Source organism: Parasteatoda tepidariorum, chromosome 6 (assembly GCF_043381705.1).
Source record: "Parasteatoda tepidariorum isolate YZ-2023 chromosome 6, CAS_Ptep_4.0, whole genome shotgun sequence".
Taxonomy (NCBI): Eukaryota; Metazoa; Arthropoda; class Arachnida; order Araneae; family Theridiidae; genus Parasteatoda; species Parasteatoda tepidariorum.
In genome coordinates, this window is record NC_092209.1 from 90,416,865 (window position 1) to 90,429,562 (window position 12,698).

The 12,698-nt window shown below is 28.7% G+C and overlaps 1 protein-coding gene across 1 annotated transcript in view; it reads left to right on the forward strand.

The window, feature by feature from the left end:
- The window catches only part of LOC107452877 (acylglycerol kinase-like protein Mulk), a 28,600-nt gene extending 16,452 nt beyond the window's left edge, over positions 1 to 12,148 (forward strand). The window contains exons 9-15 of the mRNA XM_043047378.2: positions 809 to 891; positions 1,210 to 1,267; positions 4,055 to 4,208; positions 5,430 to 5,551; positions 6,818 to 6,888; positions 10,060 to 10,156; positions 11,986 to 12,148. Coding sequence (XP_042903312.1) covers positions 809 to 891; positions 1,210 to 1,267; positions 4,055 to 4,208; positions 5,430 to 5,551; positions 6,818 to 6,888; positions 10,060 to 10,156; positions 11,986 to 12,075 — 675 coding nt within the window. The 3' untranslated portion in view covers positions 12,076 to 12,148. The remainder of the gene's footprint in view (positions 1 to 808; positions 892 to 1,209; positions 1,268 to 4,054; positions 4,209 to 5,429; positions 5,552 to 6,817; positions 6,889 to 10,059; positions 10,157 to 11,985) is intronic.
- Positions 12,149 to 12,698: the final 550 nt, after the last annotated feature.

Here is a 12,698-nt window from a genome sequence, read left to right on the forward strand (position 1 = left end):
GTGTTGAAGATCACCACAACACTATTGAGGGCAGTAAAAGAATCTCACAAATCATATCAAGAATATATTAGAAAAATTATGATGATTAATTTGTTTTTCTCTAACTTCTAATATAAATTGCTGATTTGAAATCTAATAATATCACACAATAGTTTTTCTTAATAAAGTAAGGTAAAGGGTAATAATAAGTTTTAAATAAGAAGGTAAAAAATAAATAAAAATCCGAGTTGGTGTTAATTTATTTTTTTTCTTGATTTATTCTCACTTTTGCCTGTTCCTGAATTATGCACTTAATTTCTGATAGGTAATATGTAAAGTTGAAATTTCATTTATACTCTTTAGAGATTTCATTCTTGACTTAATAAATTTCAGAGCTTTATTTTATGGCTTGCAATTATTTATGATATGTGTGGATGAATTGTAATAATCTTCTGTTATGTAATAAACTACCTTGTGATCTGTTTTTATCCTAGCAAAATCATATATTACCCATAAAATTTACCTACAATTTTTTGAAAAAAGGTCCTAAAATTACCCTTTAATTTTAAAAAACTTTGCTGCTACCCCTGTATAACGTTAAAAAATTTTTTAAAAAATCTTATGGAGTCCCCAAAGTATGTAGGCCCTCGATATAACAATATATCCCTCTACTTATAACAATATATTTATTTGGTCCAAAAAATATTGTACCGAGCTTTTACTGTATTTGAAAATTTTAAGACTAACTCTGAAACAACTATGTATTGTTTTTGTTCTAACAAAAGCTTATCTTATCAAATTCACTAAAATGCTGCTTAATTCTTTATAGTATGAAGGTGAAGAAAAGCCTGTGTTTGCCTTATGTCAGTTTGAGCAAGGAGCTTTTTCAGATGTTGAGCCTCTTGTAGAAAAGTAACTTTTCTTTGTGTTCTAAATCTTTTTTTTTTCCTATACAAATTTAAAAAATGAAACAAGCTAATAAAGCATTAGTAAAAACTAAATAGTGAAGAAGAAAAAAGGAAGCAATTTATGTTTACTTTTTATATGTTACTTGTAGTATACCATATTTGAATATAACAATTTTTTAAGAGTTCTTCGAAATGTCTCAATGTTTAATGAATTGCTTTGTCTCATCAAGTTATGATATGAATTTTTAAATTAATTCTTTAAAGAAAAATTTAAATGAAAATTTGATTTAATTTTCTTATGCCTGTCTCTTTTCAATTGTAGGTACTGGTATTTGGGCAGTTTGAAAGATAAATTTACCTATTTTAAGAATGCTTTTAAGGTAAATAATAATATGTTCATCATACTTTCACTAATATTGTTTTTTAATGAACTTTATTTCATAACAATTTGCTCAATTTCATGGATGTTACTTTTATTGCATTTCATAGATACCTAGCAACAATTAGTTAACGCAATTCTAATATAGAAGGGAAAAAATATAATAATTGCAGGGTTGTTATTCATATCTGTGACGGATGAATTTTTTGATCAAAAATTTGCCCGATTTTTGACTACCTAGAGTATTCACATTTTTACAAGACTGTCTGAGGACATCTTATGCAATGAGAAAATGTCATATTTTTGTATAACAAAAAATATTTATATTTTCATGAACATTTATTGATATTAAATTCTAAAATTAATTGTAAGTAAGACAATTATAAGAATGAGGAAAGTAAGAAAATAATTTTTATTTCCATGTGTGCGACCAGTAAAAAAAATGTAGTTTATGATTGCTCAAATGTTTAACATACAAAACATTTTTTTTACCTTTGTAATTTTTTTGTCAAAGAAGTATTTTCTTGTAATCCATAAAACTATATTTAAAATACATAAGCAAAATGAATACCTCTTTTTGGCTTTGAGATAGTATTAAGAATAAGAACTGGAGTGAGGCCGATTTAGAGGCAATACCAGACAAGCCTCACCGAGATGTTGCAGCCCACTTTCGTCTTCTAACAGCTCACGACTCCCTGCAAGAACACTTGTACCACTTAAATATATGTATGAACCTTCCTGATTGTCGACTATGCAATTCTAAAGAACTTGTGAACCGAAAACATCTCCATGGCTGTAAGTCACTCTACAGACTTGACTCCGAGTTTGCCAAATATTGGCGTGCAAGAGTGAGTTTCTGGGGAAATAACTTCGATCTTTCTTTTACTTCTTGTGATTCCTTCTGGTGTTCATTGTTCTTGTTTGTTGTATTTGATTGTTTTCCCTACCATTGGAAATTAAAATGTATACATATATGTAGGGCTTTTATCCATTTTTATACTATAAAACAGAGATATTTCAATTCATGTCCCTCAGATTGTTATTTTGCAGTCTTATCTTTGTAAAAATAATTTTTACCAAGCATTTATTGAAGAAAAGAATAAAGAAAATCTATATACAAATATTCATGGAGCAGAAACTCCAGGAGACAAGTTTACTGTATCATTTTTAAGGACAAGTGCGAACTTTTTTCATATCATGTGATCTACAATGCCCAGACTTCTTTGTTAGAAATGACGCCGTAAGATGTAATCATAAGACCGGATGAAGATGAATTAAAATCTCAAAATATTTATTAATTTGAATAATTTTTGGTTTCACAAAGGCATTTTACTACGCAGCGTGGATTCATTTTATAAATAAAAATTACATTTCTATTTAATTAAAGTTGATGTATACACGAAGAACTTAGTTTATTATGTGAAAGAGATTATTTAATGTTCTCATCTGTTAGAAGGGCTTGTCTAAAATTAAAATATATTTCTTTTTAGGTTTAGTTTTAAAATTGATTTAGTTTTAAGTTATAATTTTAGATGTTATATATATACAGTAGGGAACCGATTATCCGGAACGATCGGGACCATCGCTATTCCGGATAACTGATTTTTCCGGTTTTCTGAATCACTACNGGATAACGGGTTCTGTACTGTATATATATATAAACCCCTCTATTTACTCTTTTACCTCAATTTGCACTTCTGTTTTCATATTTTGTAATCTGGCAATCTTGTTACGAAAATATTTTAAATCATTCTTGAAAATTTTCTCATTCATGTAAGTTCATTTGAATTCGCTACTCACTGAATAGATTTCGTTTTATGTTTTATTCTGTTTTTTCTTTACATTTTATTCTCTGTTTTTATGTGATGTTCTTACTTAATGTTTTCTATTTTATTTGTTGTAAATTTTTTTTCGTGCTACTTACATTATTGTATTATATATTTTGCTTTGGCTATATTGATACAATATTAGAAAGCACTCCTTTTTGTGAATATAATCATGTGAGCTGATGAAAAGATTGTATATTTTATTTTCCGGAGTTTTATTGTTTTTATTATTATTATTTTTCTTTTTCTCTTTTTTCATTGTTCTGTAATTTTTTCCATGTTTTCTCTACATTTTGAACTTATATGTATATACATATTCTTGTGTACTATGTTATTGTAGATAAAAGTAATTATAATAATTATATTGTAATATAGTGTGCACTTTTTCTGGTATTGCTACTTTATATCTTCAAAGCATTTTTATGTCATCTGAAAGCTGTATGGTTAACTTCTTAAACTGTCTAATGTTTTTGCTGTTTTCAACAAAAAAAAATCTGAGCCATGGATATTATGATGTCCATTTTTTTAAGCACACATTTTTAATAGTGTCCATTTAAAAAAAAAACTCATTTGGTGTTGTGTCCATTTTCTTAAATGCTCATTTAAAACTGCTTGAAGATCAAATGGCTGATTGTCGATGCTCTAAACTTAATTGAAAATAGCTAATATATTAAATAATCTAAAGGTAAAAAATTATATGTAACAATTGTAAAATTTCGCTTGCAATATTTCCTAATTGAGGTCGGCAACTTCTGAAGTTTTCTGTTAATTTACTTTAAAATGTAACTGTTCTTAATAAATAAATATCCTATTTTAATAAAATTTGTTTAATGGGCTAACTGAGGAATGAGGAAGTTATTTATTTAGTGTAATTTAAGCAATAGGAAATTTTCTAGACAGAATATTTTTCTGTTATTAGGGATTCTATTTCTTCATATTAATTTCTAATTCTTTATTTATAGAGCAAATCTGTTATAGAAAACCACAGTCTAGAGTATGTTGCACCCTGTGAAGGCTGCTCTAGGTGTAAACTTGGCAAACAAAAAAAGAGCATTCAAGAGCCAGGAAGTACTAGATGGTGGGGTGCATTTATTCCTCGATCAAATAGTAACAAAGGTTGCTCATTTATGTTAATATTTTATGTGGTATATAGAATGTATCTTCAATTCTTTATTTATGTTGTATAAGTGATCAACAGTGGTAAGAAAAAGAAGATAGCTATTCGAACAAAAAAAGCATCCAGTTGATTGATGAGAACACCAAAACTTTTTATCTATTACTCTTTTTATTCTGAAATTGAATGAAAATAGTAAATACGCTTACGTTATGTATAAATATTTGCATGAAGTTAAATTAATCTTTCGTGGTTAAGATACTGAACTTTCAATTGCTATGCATTGGTTACGAAATTGTGGAGCCTTCATCTCCCCCTGGCCCACAATGCATACCTGCCAAGTCTCCTGTTTTTTAACGATGACCGAATTCAACTTGCACCAACCACTGCCCTGACGCAAAATATACTCTGTGGTAGACGGATCTTGGGTTAGAGTACCCTTGGAGTCAGTTTTACAGTGGGAGGTTTTCTTGATTTTCCTCTCCCTGTAACTCAAATGTGGGTTAGTTCCATCAAAACGTCCTCCACAAAGGCAAATTTCTCCCAATACTTGTACCAGGATTTTCCTTGTCATCTGGATCGGGTTTCAAATTACAAGGCTGCAGAGTTGAACATTAGTAGTCGTAAACCCAAAATCAGGTCAGCTGTTCAGCGGCATTTATGAAATAAAATAGTTTAAGTAATTCCAAATAATGGTTTAAGAAAATCTCCTTTAGATTAAGTTTTATATACATATTTTTTACTTTACTAAATGTAAGTTCTTATATTTCTAATTTAAATTTCTCTTTTTGACTTACATGATTATGCGTGACGTATCAAAACTTTACTCGAAGCCTGAAAAAATGTCGCGAGTAAAATCTCCGTTATTTTATTTCTCCATAGTTGGCTGATGTGACAATAAATTGTTGCATCCACATTTTTATAAATGTCTGGGATCTATTAAGATAAGGCTATACTTTTCACAAAGAACAGAAAAAACACAGGCAAAAAAACAATGTATGCAAACAACATACTAGAAGCTAAGAGGATATTATTTTATGTTAAACCGTTTAACTGTTAAGAACAAAAAGAGCTTTAAAATTCTTGATTTCAATACTAGTCAATAATAGATAAATTGCTTTAGATCAACTTCACTTATGCATATCCAGGATTAATTCTAATTTTTAGTTGCACAAATATTTTCATGAAAATATGGATATTAAAATATGCTTATTATTTCTTAGTTTCAAATCCTGAGAAAGATTGGAGTAAAATTACAAACGAAGAATGCGGTGATCACTTGATTCTTAAACCTGACTATCTTAATATCTCTTCTTCAACTGCAACAACTGGCACAAAAAAAGATGTAAATATATTTGATTATATATTGTTATTTATTGCATTCTTAAGAAGATCTAAGATCATAGATAAAGGTCAAAAATCTTGACTTATTTCTAGTATATGTATATATATTTGTAAATATATGTCTATATACAAAGTATTTTTGTGTATATACCCAGACTTCTTTGTTAGAAANTATTGTTTTTTATTTGGCAAATTTAATTGGCACAATATGGCTTCTATATACTTAATAACATAACCAAACTATTTTTTTTATATTTGTTAATTTGAAAGTGGTAAAAAAGTGTAGGAAAACTTTACATGAATTTATTTCTTTTAAAATGAACCTATATTTTCTTTCATTTCTTTGTTAAGTGGCTTTAAAAAAATTACGTAAAAGCTTGTCAAAGCTCAAATTTACATATACAGTCAAACTATATTATAACTGTTATAGTGAACAAAATGTTCGTATACTAATACCCAAGTATACTAATACCTTGCTACCAAAAAAAAAGAGGAAGTTCGTTATTATCAACTTTTTTCTGTCTTTGACTGATTTATTTTCTTCATTTATAAGACATATTCGTAATAATTTTTAAACTTCCACTTCAAAATAAATACATATACCGATTTTTTAAACCATCGATAGCATGAAACATAGCAATAAGCATTTTTCCTGGTTTGCTTCATGATTGAATAGCATTATTGAATGGGTTCAGCATTCAAAGAAGCCGCAATCTCTCAGTATCTGGACAAATGCTTTGAGTCAAAGCCAATGAATTTACTAAGTGATTTGTTGGGACTACTTTTATGGGCTCAAATGACTGGGTTTAAGAAAAGCGGAATAACATAAATTCAGGAAAAATCATCAGAGAGTTGGGAAATGTTTCCATATCTGATGTTGAGGATTGCTCATTAGCTAAAGATTACTACTTTTTTGTACGAAAGACGAAAAGTAATAAAAAATGAAAGTTGACACATTTTTGTTTCTATGTATTATTTTTCAGTCATTTATTTTTATTTCATTTTGTTGGTCATTTATTTAAATAATGTGTAATAAAAGAGGGGAGTTAGGAACCAATAGTTAAAATTGTTTGCCGAACAGATATTGTGAATCGAAATTTGAGTCCCTTCAAGGTTCACTATATGTATGGTTTGACTGTATTTATAATGTTTAAGATTGAAAAACAGCTTTAAAGCTATTCTATGAAACGAAATCTATTTCTTTCATGCTGTTATTCTATTGTTTTTAGGAGAAATCAATATTCATTTCTGTATTTTTTTTATCTAGGATTCTTCAGGAATTATGTGGATTAAGATATATCCTGATAATTTATCCATGATGGATTTCATAACTGCTGGGTAACAATTTATGTCTTTTCCTTAGTTGCTTTAAAGCCAAGTTGAGCGTTATGTAACCTAACTACTCTGTCATTTGTGTGAGACATGCTTTATTACCAGTGTTTGTTAAATGTATTTAGAAATATTTATGCCAGGGTTGGCAAGGCTTAGGACAGAGTGGATTAATCCACGGTTTAAACCGTCCTGTCCAAAACCCCTTTGTCAAAAATTGTCTTAAAGTGTCCAAAACCCTTTTGCTCAAATTATGTTACAATTTTATCTGAACAATATTTAAAAGGTAAAATGAACATAGAACTAATAACACATTGATAATTAAATCTACTAGAGAATATTTGTTTTTAAAAGTATAATATTTTATTAATATTGTTTGACTCTTCAACCTAAACATTAAACAAAGGATTATTAATCAGCAATCAAGTTCAATTGGTCCTCTCATTCAATAGTACATAGCTGAAGTTTCACCTTGCCACACAAGTTAAGCTATTAGGGACTAAGTGTTGGGTTAGTCATAAACAGGTTTATTTATCTATAGTGTATTGTTCAAGAATACTTTTATTTCATTCATCTTCGATTCTTTTAGCATAGAGGTGATACATCACCAGAGTCAGTAACTGAAACTGATGTTATGCCCTTCGAAACTGTTAATACATTTTTCAGTTATTTTATATTTCCAATTTAAACTAATATATGTATATTTAAAAGGAAAAAAAAATTAAATACGTGTCTTTTTTATGATCCTGTGATGCATAAGTTATAGCATTTTTTTTTAAATATTGTGAAAAATAAAAGATTAATTTTTAAACAAATTATGTATTTTTTTTAAAAAATTATTTTTTTTTTTTAATATTGCATTATTTATCCTTATGCAAAAACATTATCTATCAGTATTAAAAGCATATTTATATTTAAAGGATTAGGTATTCACTTTTGTTGTTCAATGAACTGTGGAGCTTCAAAAATTGTAAACCTTTTCCTATTATATTATATTATTTTTCTTTAATAAGTTAAAGCAAATTGTATAGAAAATATCAAATATTTATTGATACGTGTAATTATTATGTGTACAATGATTACACCTATAGAATTTTTACCTTTTAACAAAGTTCAAGATTTTGGACACTTTAAGACAGTTTTATCCAGTTTAAGACAGTTTTATCCAGTTTAGGACAGTAAAACCAACATGTCCTGTCCAAAACCCCAACCATGATTTATGCTATAAGTTCGGCTAACATTTGCTATGTCACAGAATGAAGTGTTATCCATTGCTTTCTGAAAGCAAGAGGTTCCTAAAATGCTTCTTATCAAGTTTTTGAATGTTGTTATGTCTTTTGTTTACTTATTCAGGGGTCTGTCCAGGGCAAATTTATTACTGTTTAGCAGCACCTTCACAAATTCAACTTAAGGAAAAAGGGTAGTTTCCCAAAATGCTTTTAAAAAAGCAAGATCTAAGATTCTCTTCCCCGCCTCTTGAAATTTTGTTTTTGTATCCCCGTAAGAAACTATAACTCCCGGTTTAATTCCGCATATACGAATAGATAGCATGCTTGGTCAGATAGTGTAGTGTGGTAAGCTTAACCTGTCGCTTACACAATATTATAGCGAGCTTTTTTTCGCAAAGTTTTTTTTTTTTTTTTAATAAAATTAAGCAACGAGCCACTCCCTCTGTAAACTTTACAGGAAGTTGAAATTCAAACATTATTCTAAACATTTGAACATTGTTCTAGATTTATTCTAACAGACCTTTATTTTTTTGTGAAAATTTTTTTCTCTGTGAAACTTTTTTCTATATGATCCCGTGGGAAATGTCGCCATAATGAAAATAACTTTTAATGCAAGTACTGTTAAAAGCATGTTTGTTTTTTTAATTCAAGTTGAAATTTAACAATGGCCAATGAGTTTTATGGGTTTTTAAATTTAGATACAATTTTAAGCCCAAAATTTTACCATAGCAAAATTATTTTTGAATATATGGGGAAAAGTATAAAAATGTACTAGTCATAAATGATTTTTATTTGAAGTGACAATTTTTGAAAATATTTTCTTACTTTACCATATTTTTGTGTTGATTTTTAAATATAATTTTTAATTTTCACAAAATAGGTACCTCTAAATTCGCAGACCCCTGTTATAAACCTAGGCAAAGCCCTGTTATTTATTTTTTTAATATGCAGCATTCCTTAAATTCTTATTATTTTGTTTTATAGGTAATTAAATTATTTTTTGTTTTCTTGATCTATTGTTTTTTATTTGGCAAATTTAATTGGCACAATATGGCTTCATTAGAGTTATGCATTCTAAAAATTGTCTCTTGTTATGTTATAGAAAATGGCCCTTTAAATAATATTTTTGATGTTCTGTACTCACCTTAATCATAAATTTCCAATATTTTTTATTCTGAAGTTTTAAAAAATTCTGTTTTTGCTATTTTTATAAATGATATTATTTTTCAGATAATAACCCAAAAGCTAAAGGGAAAATTCAGCAAACCTCAACCATAAATTTTCAATGCTTTTTAACTGCCTTTTTTTTTTTGTTGAAAAATTAAGAAAATTATATTAATAAATTAAGGTTATTTAGAGTGTATTTTTTTAGATAATGAAGGGAGAATTCATTTATCCTTAATCAAATATTTCTAATAATTTCACTTTTTAGCAGCATTTTTGTTTTGTTTTTTTAAACACAATTTCAAAAAAAATAGTATTATAAAATGAGGTTATATAGAATGTACTTTTTTAGATAATAAAACGAGAATTCTTTTTATCTTGAATCATGAATTTTTGATAAATTTCAATTTTAGCTGCATTTTATACCATTTTATCGAGTTATCAAAGGGTATGTTCATAAGTGTGTTAGAAAATTCTATTATTATTGTAGATGATCTTATTTACTATCTTATTTAGATGACCAAGAGTGTGCTAACGTAAGAATTTTGCTATTCTCAATTTTTAAAAAAAAAAAAATTTAAATGCAACATTTTGTATCACGGTAAAAGTGCAAAGAAATCAACATACCCTTTTAGTATAGACTTATGATATTGTTTGAAATGTTTCAGAAATATTTGTTTTACTGTTATTATTGCATTTTTCTGCATAGATTTCTCAATTTCATTTCAATGTTTTTCATATGCAGCTACAATACTAATCGCAATATTTTATAAATCTCATCTTATAGGTTGTCAAATCGAAAATCTAAGCTTGAAGACCCAAAAGATGTGTCTCAAATTATCAAAGCCTCTGAACTTATTATAGATTCCCCTGAAAAAGAAGAAGTAATCTTTTTATATACTTCTTTTCACTTGAATACTTAAGTTAAGAGCTTAAACTGTCACTAATAATGTTTCGAAAAAATTAAATATATATATATGCAGTCAAACCTGTTTATCTCGAATCTCACGGGTAGGCGAAAAATTTGAGATAAAGAGGTTTCGAGTTATACGGGTACTTTAATAAAATTTTATTAAACAATTCAATGAAAAGTGCTTTAATTGTTGTTGGTAGAAAAAAAATATAGGTATTTGTTTAAATTAACTATACCACATACATCAATTTACATAACATTTTAACATACATTTAACAGTGAAAAAAACATTTCGACACTTTTTGACGGATAACCTTAGTTGTTTTGATTATTCTTTTAAAGTTAGAAAGAGCACAAATCCCTCATAGCCAACATTTTCTTGGGATTCAAGAATAGTTTTTAAGAAATCTAGAGCTTTTTCAACCTCTTTTGCATTAACTTTTGATTCATTAATATGTTCTTCAGCTTCTTCCTCTTCTACTGATATTCCTTTGACATAATCTGATTTCCGCATCTGTCAATGTTCCGTATGTTGCCAGGCAGTTGTCCATTCTGGCAAATCTGGCTCTGCATTTTCGACAGTTTCTTCTTTTTTACTGATGCTTTCAACCTCTTGTTCATCATCTTCACAGCTATTCTGAAAAGCAGTTTTTTAAACCCGTTTTGGATAGTTTTTAAGAGACACATTTCTCCAGACAAAACAGTCGTTCTGATAGCATCTACCATCTTCATTGTTGGAAGAGAACTTTTTTCATCAATGGCTTCAAGTTTGCTTACCAACTGTTCTCTATGGTTCACTTTAAAACTCCTAATTATACTTTGATCCATTGGTTGCAATTTTGAGGTGAAAATGAATTTCTATTCTTAGCTTTCTAATCTATGTTGAAAAGCTAACCCCTGGTAGTTACTAGTCGTTAACCTCTCACTTACTGCCAGAATTATTGTTTTCCTTTCTAGTTAAGGAAGTGCAGCGATAGTAATTGAAATTCAAAGAAACACCCCCAACCTGTTCATCCCTACTTCATTCGGGTTCACGAAATTTATCTGTCTGCGAGTTCTACTGATAAAGAAAGTTTTGACATTTGCCCTCTATTATTAAAAATTCGAGAAAAGGAAAAAAAGATTTTGGCATAAACAGGAGAAATACATTGATTTTAGACAGTAAATGAATGGAAATTTTGAGATATGGAGGTTTTCGAAATAAAGACATTCGAGATAAACAGGTTCAACTGTACTTGTTTTATATTTAATGGATTACTATTACTCTACTGCTATCTAAAAAATCACCATTTCTGACTCAAAGAATTCTATCTTGATCGATAAATTATGATCATAATACAACATTTTAGACATCTAGTATGACTTCACTCAAAACAATCTTGACTACACTGGCCCTTTCTAGGTTTACCTCAATGTAAAGTCTTTTTAGTGCTAATTAACACTGAGAAATGCACATTATTGATCATCAACTATAAGTTTTGTCCTTTTGCAAATTTCTTTTTTATTTTAAGATTTTTGCGTATAGAATATTTTTTTTAATAAGAACTTGATTTAATTACTCAAAATTTTAATTCAGGCTTCTTAAGTATTAGATATCATAGTTTGACTGTATTTTCTTATAATATTTAATGACTTAGATATGGAACATCTTCTGTTGTTTTTCAATTCCATCTTCAGCGTTTACCACTAAGGATTGTATGACTATTTTACCACCTTAAGAACCATTGTGCATAGTAATTTAATTTAATTTGTGATATTTTAATTGTTAATTGCATAATTCAAATAAGTTTTTTTTTCCAGGACAGATTCAGTTATATAGATAATGAAAAATATCCAAGAGGCTCTTGTAAAATTTCCATACTACCAAAGCAAGTTATTGTATACGGGTGACATTTTAGTGTACAGTGTAATAAAATGTTTATGTATTTGTTACTATTTTTATTTAATAAAAGTTTTTAATGTATTTTTCCTGATATTTTAACTATACTGTCACCATCTATATTTTATGACTATCGCTGAACAGCCGACCTAATTTTTGGGTTTACGACTACTAATATTCAACCTCTTTGCCTTGTAATTTTAAACCCAATCCAGAAGACAAGGGAACTCCTGGAGCTAGTATTGGGTGAAATTTGCCTTTGTGGAGGACTTTTTGATGGATCTAACCCGCATTTGCATAACATGAAGAGGAAGACCTCCCACGGTTAGCCTAACAGGTAAGGGACTCTAACTCATGATCCGTCTACCACTGGGGATATTTTTTATGTCAGCAAAGTTGTTACTGAATACGGAATTCGTATTGACCAGCCATCACTGGGATTCGAACCCAGTCTTATTACTATAAGAAATATTTTGGTTATGAAAATTAAACTTATGGTAGCAGGCTCCACACCCTGTTCCTTGGCGCTCCAGAACCCCCAAAAATTGCTATGCTATCCTACATGGTTTTCTGTGCCTACCATGCTTGTTTCATTTGCTTCTAAGTTAAACCTATTTTAAATGTGTTCTAGCAT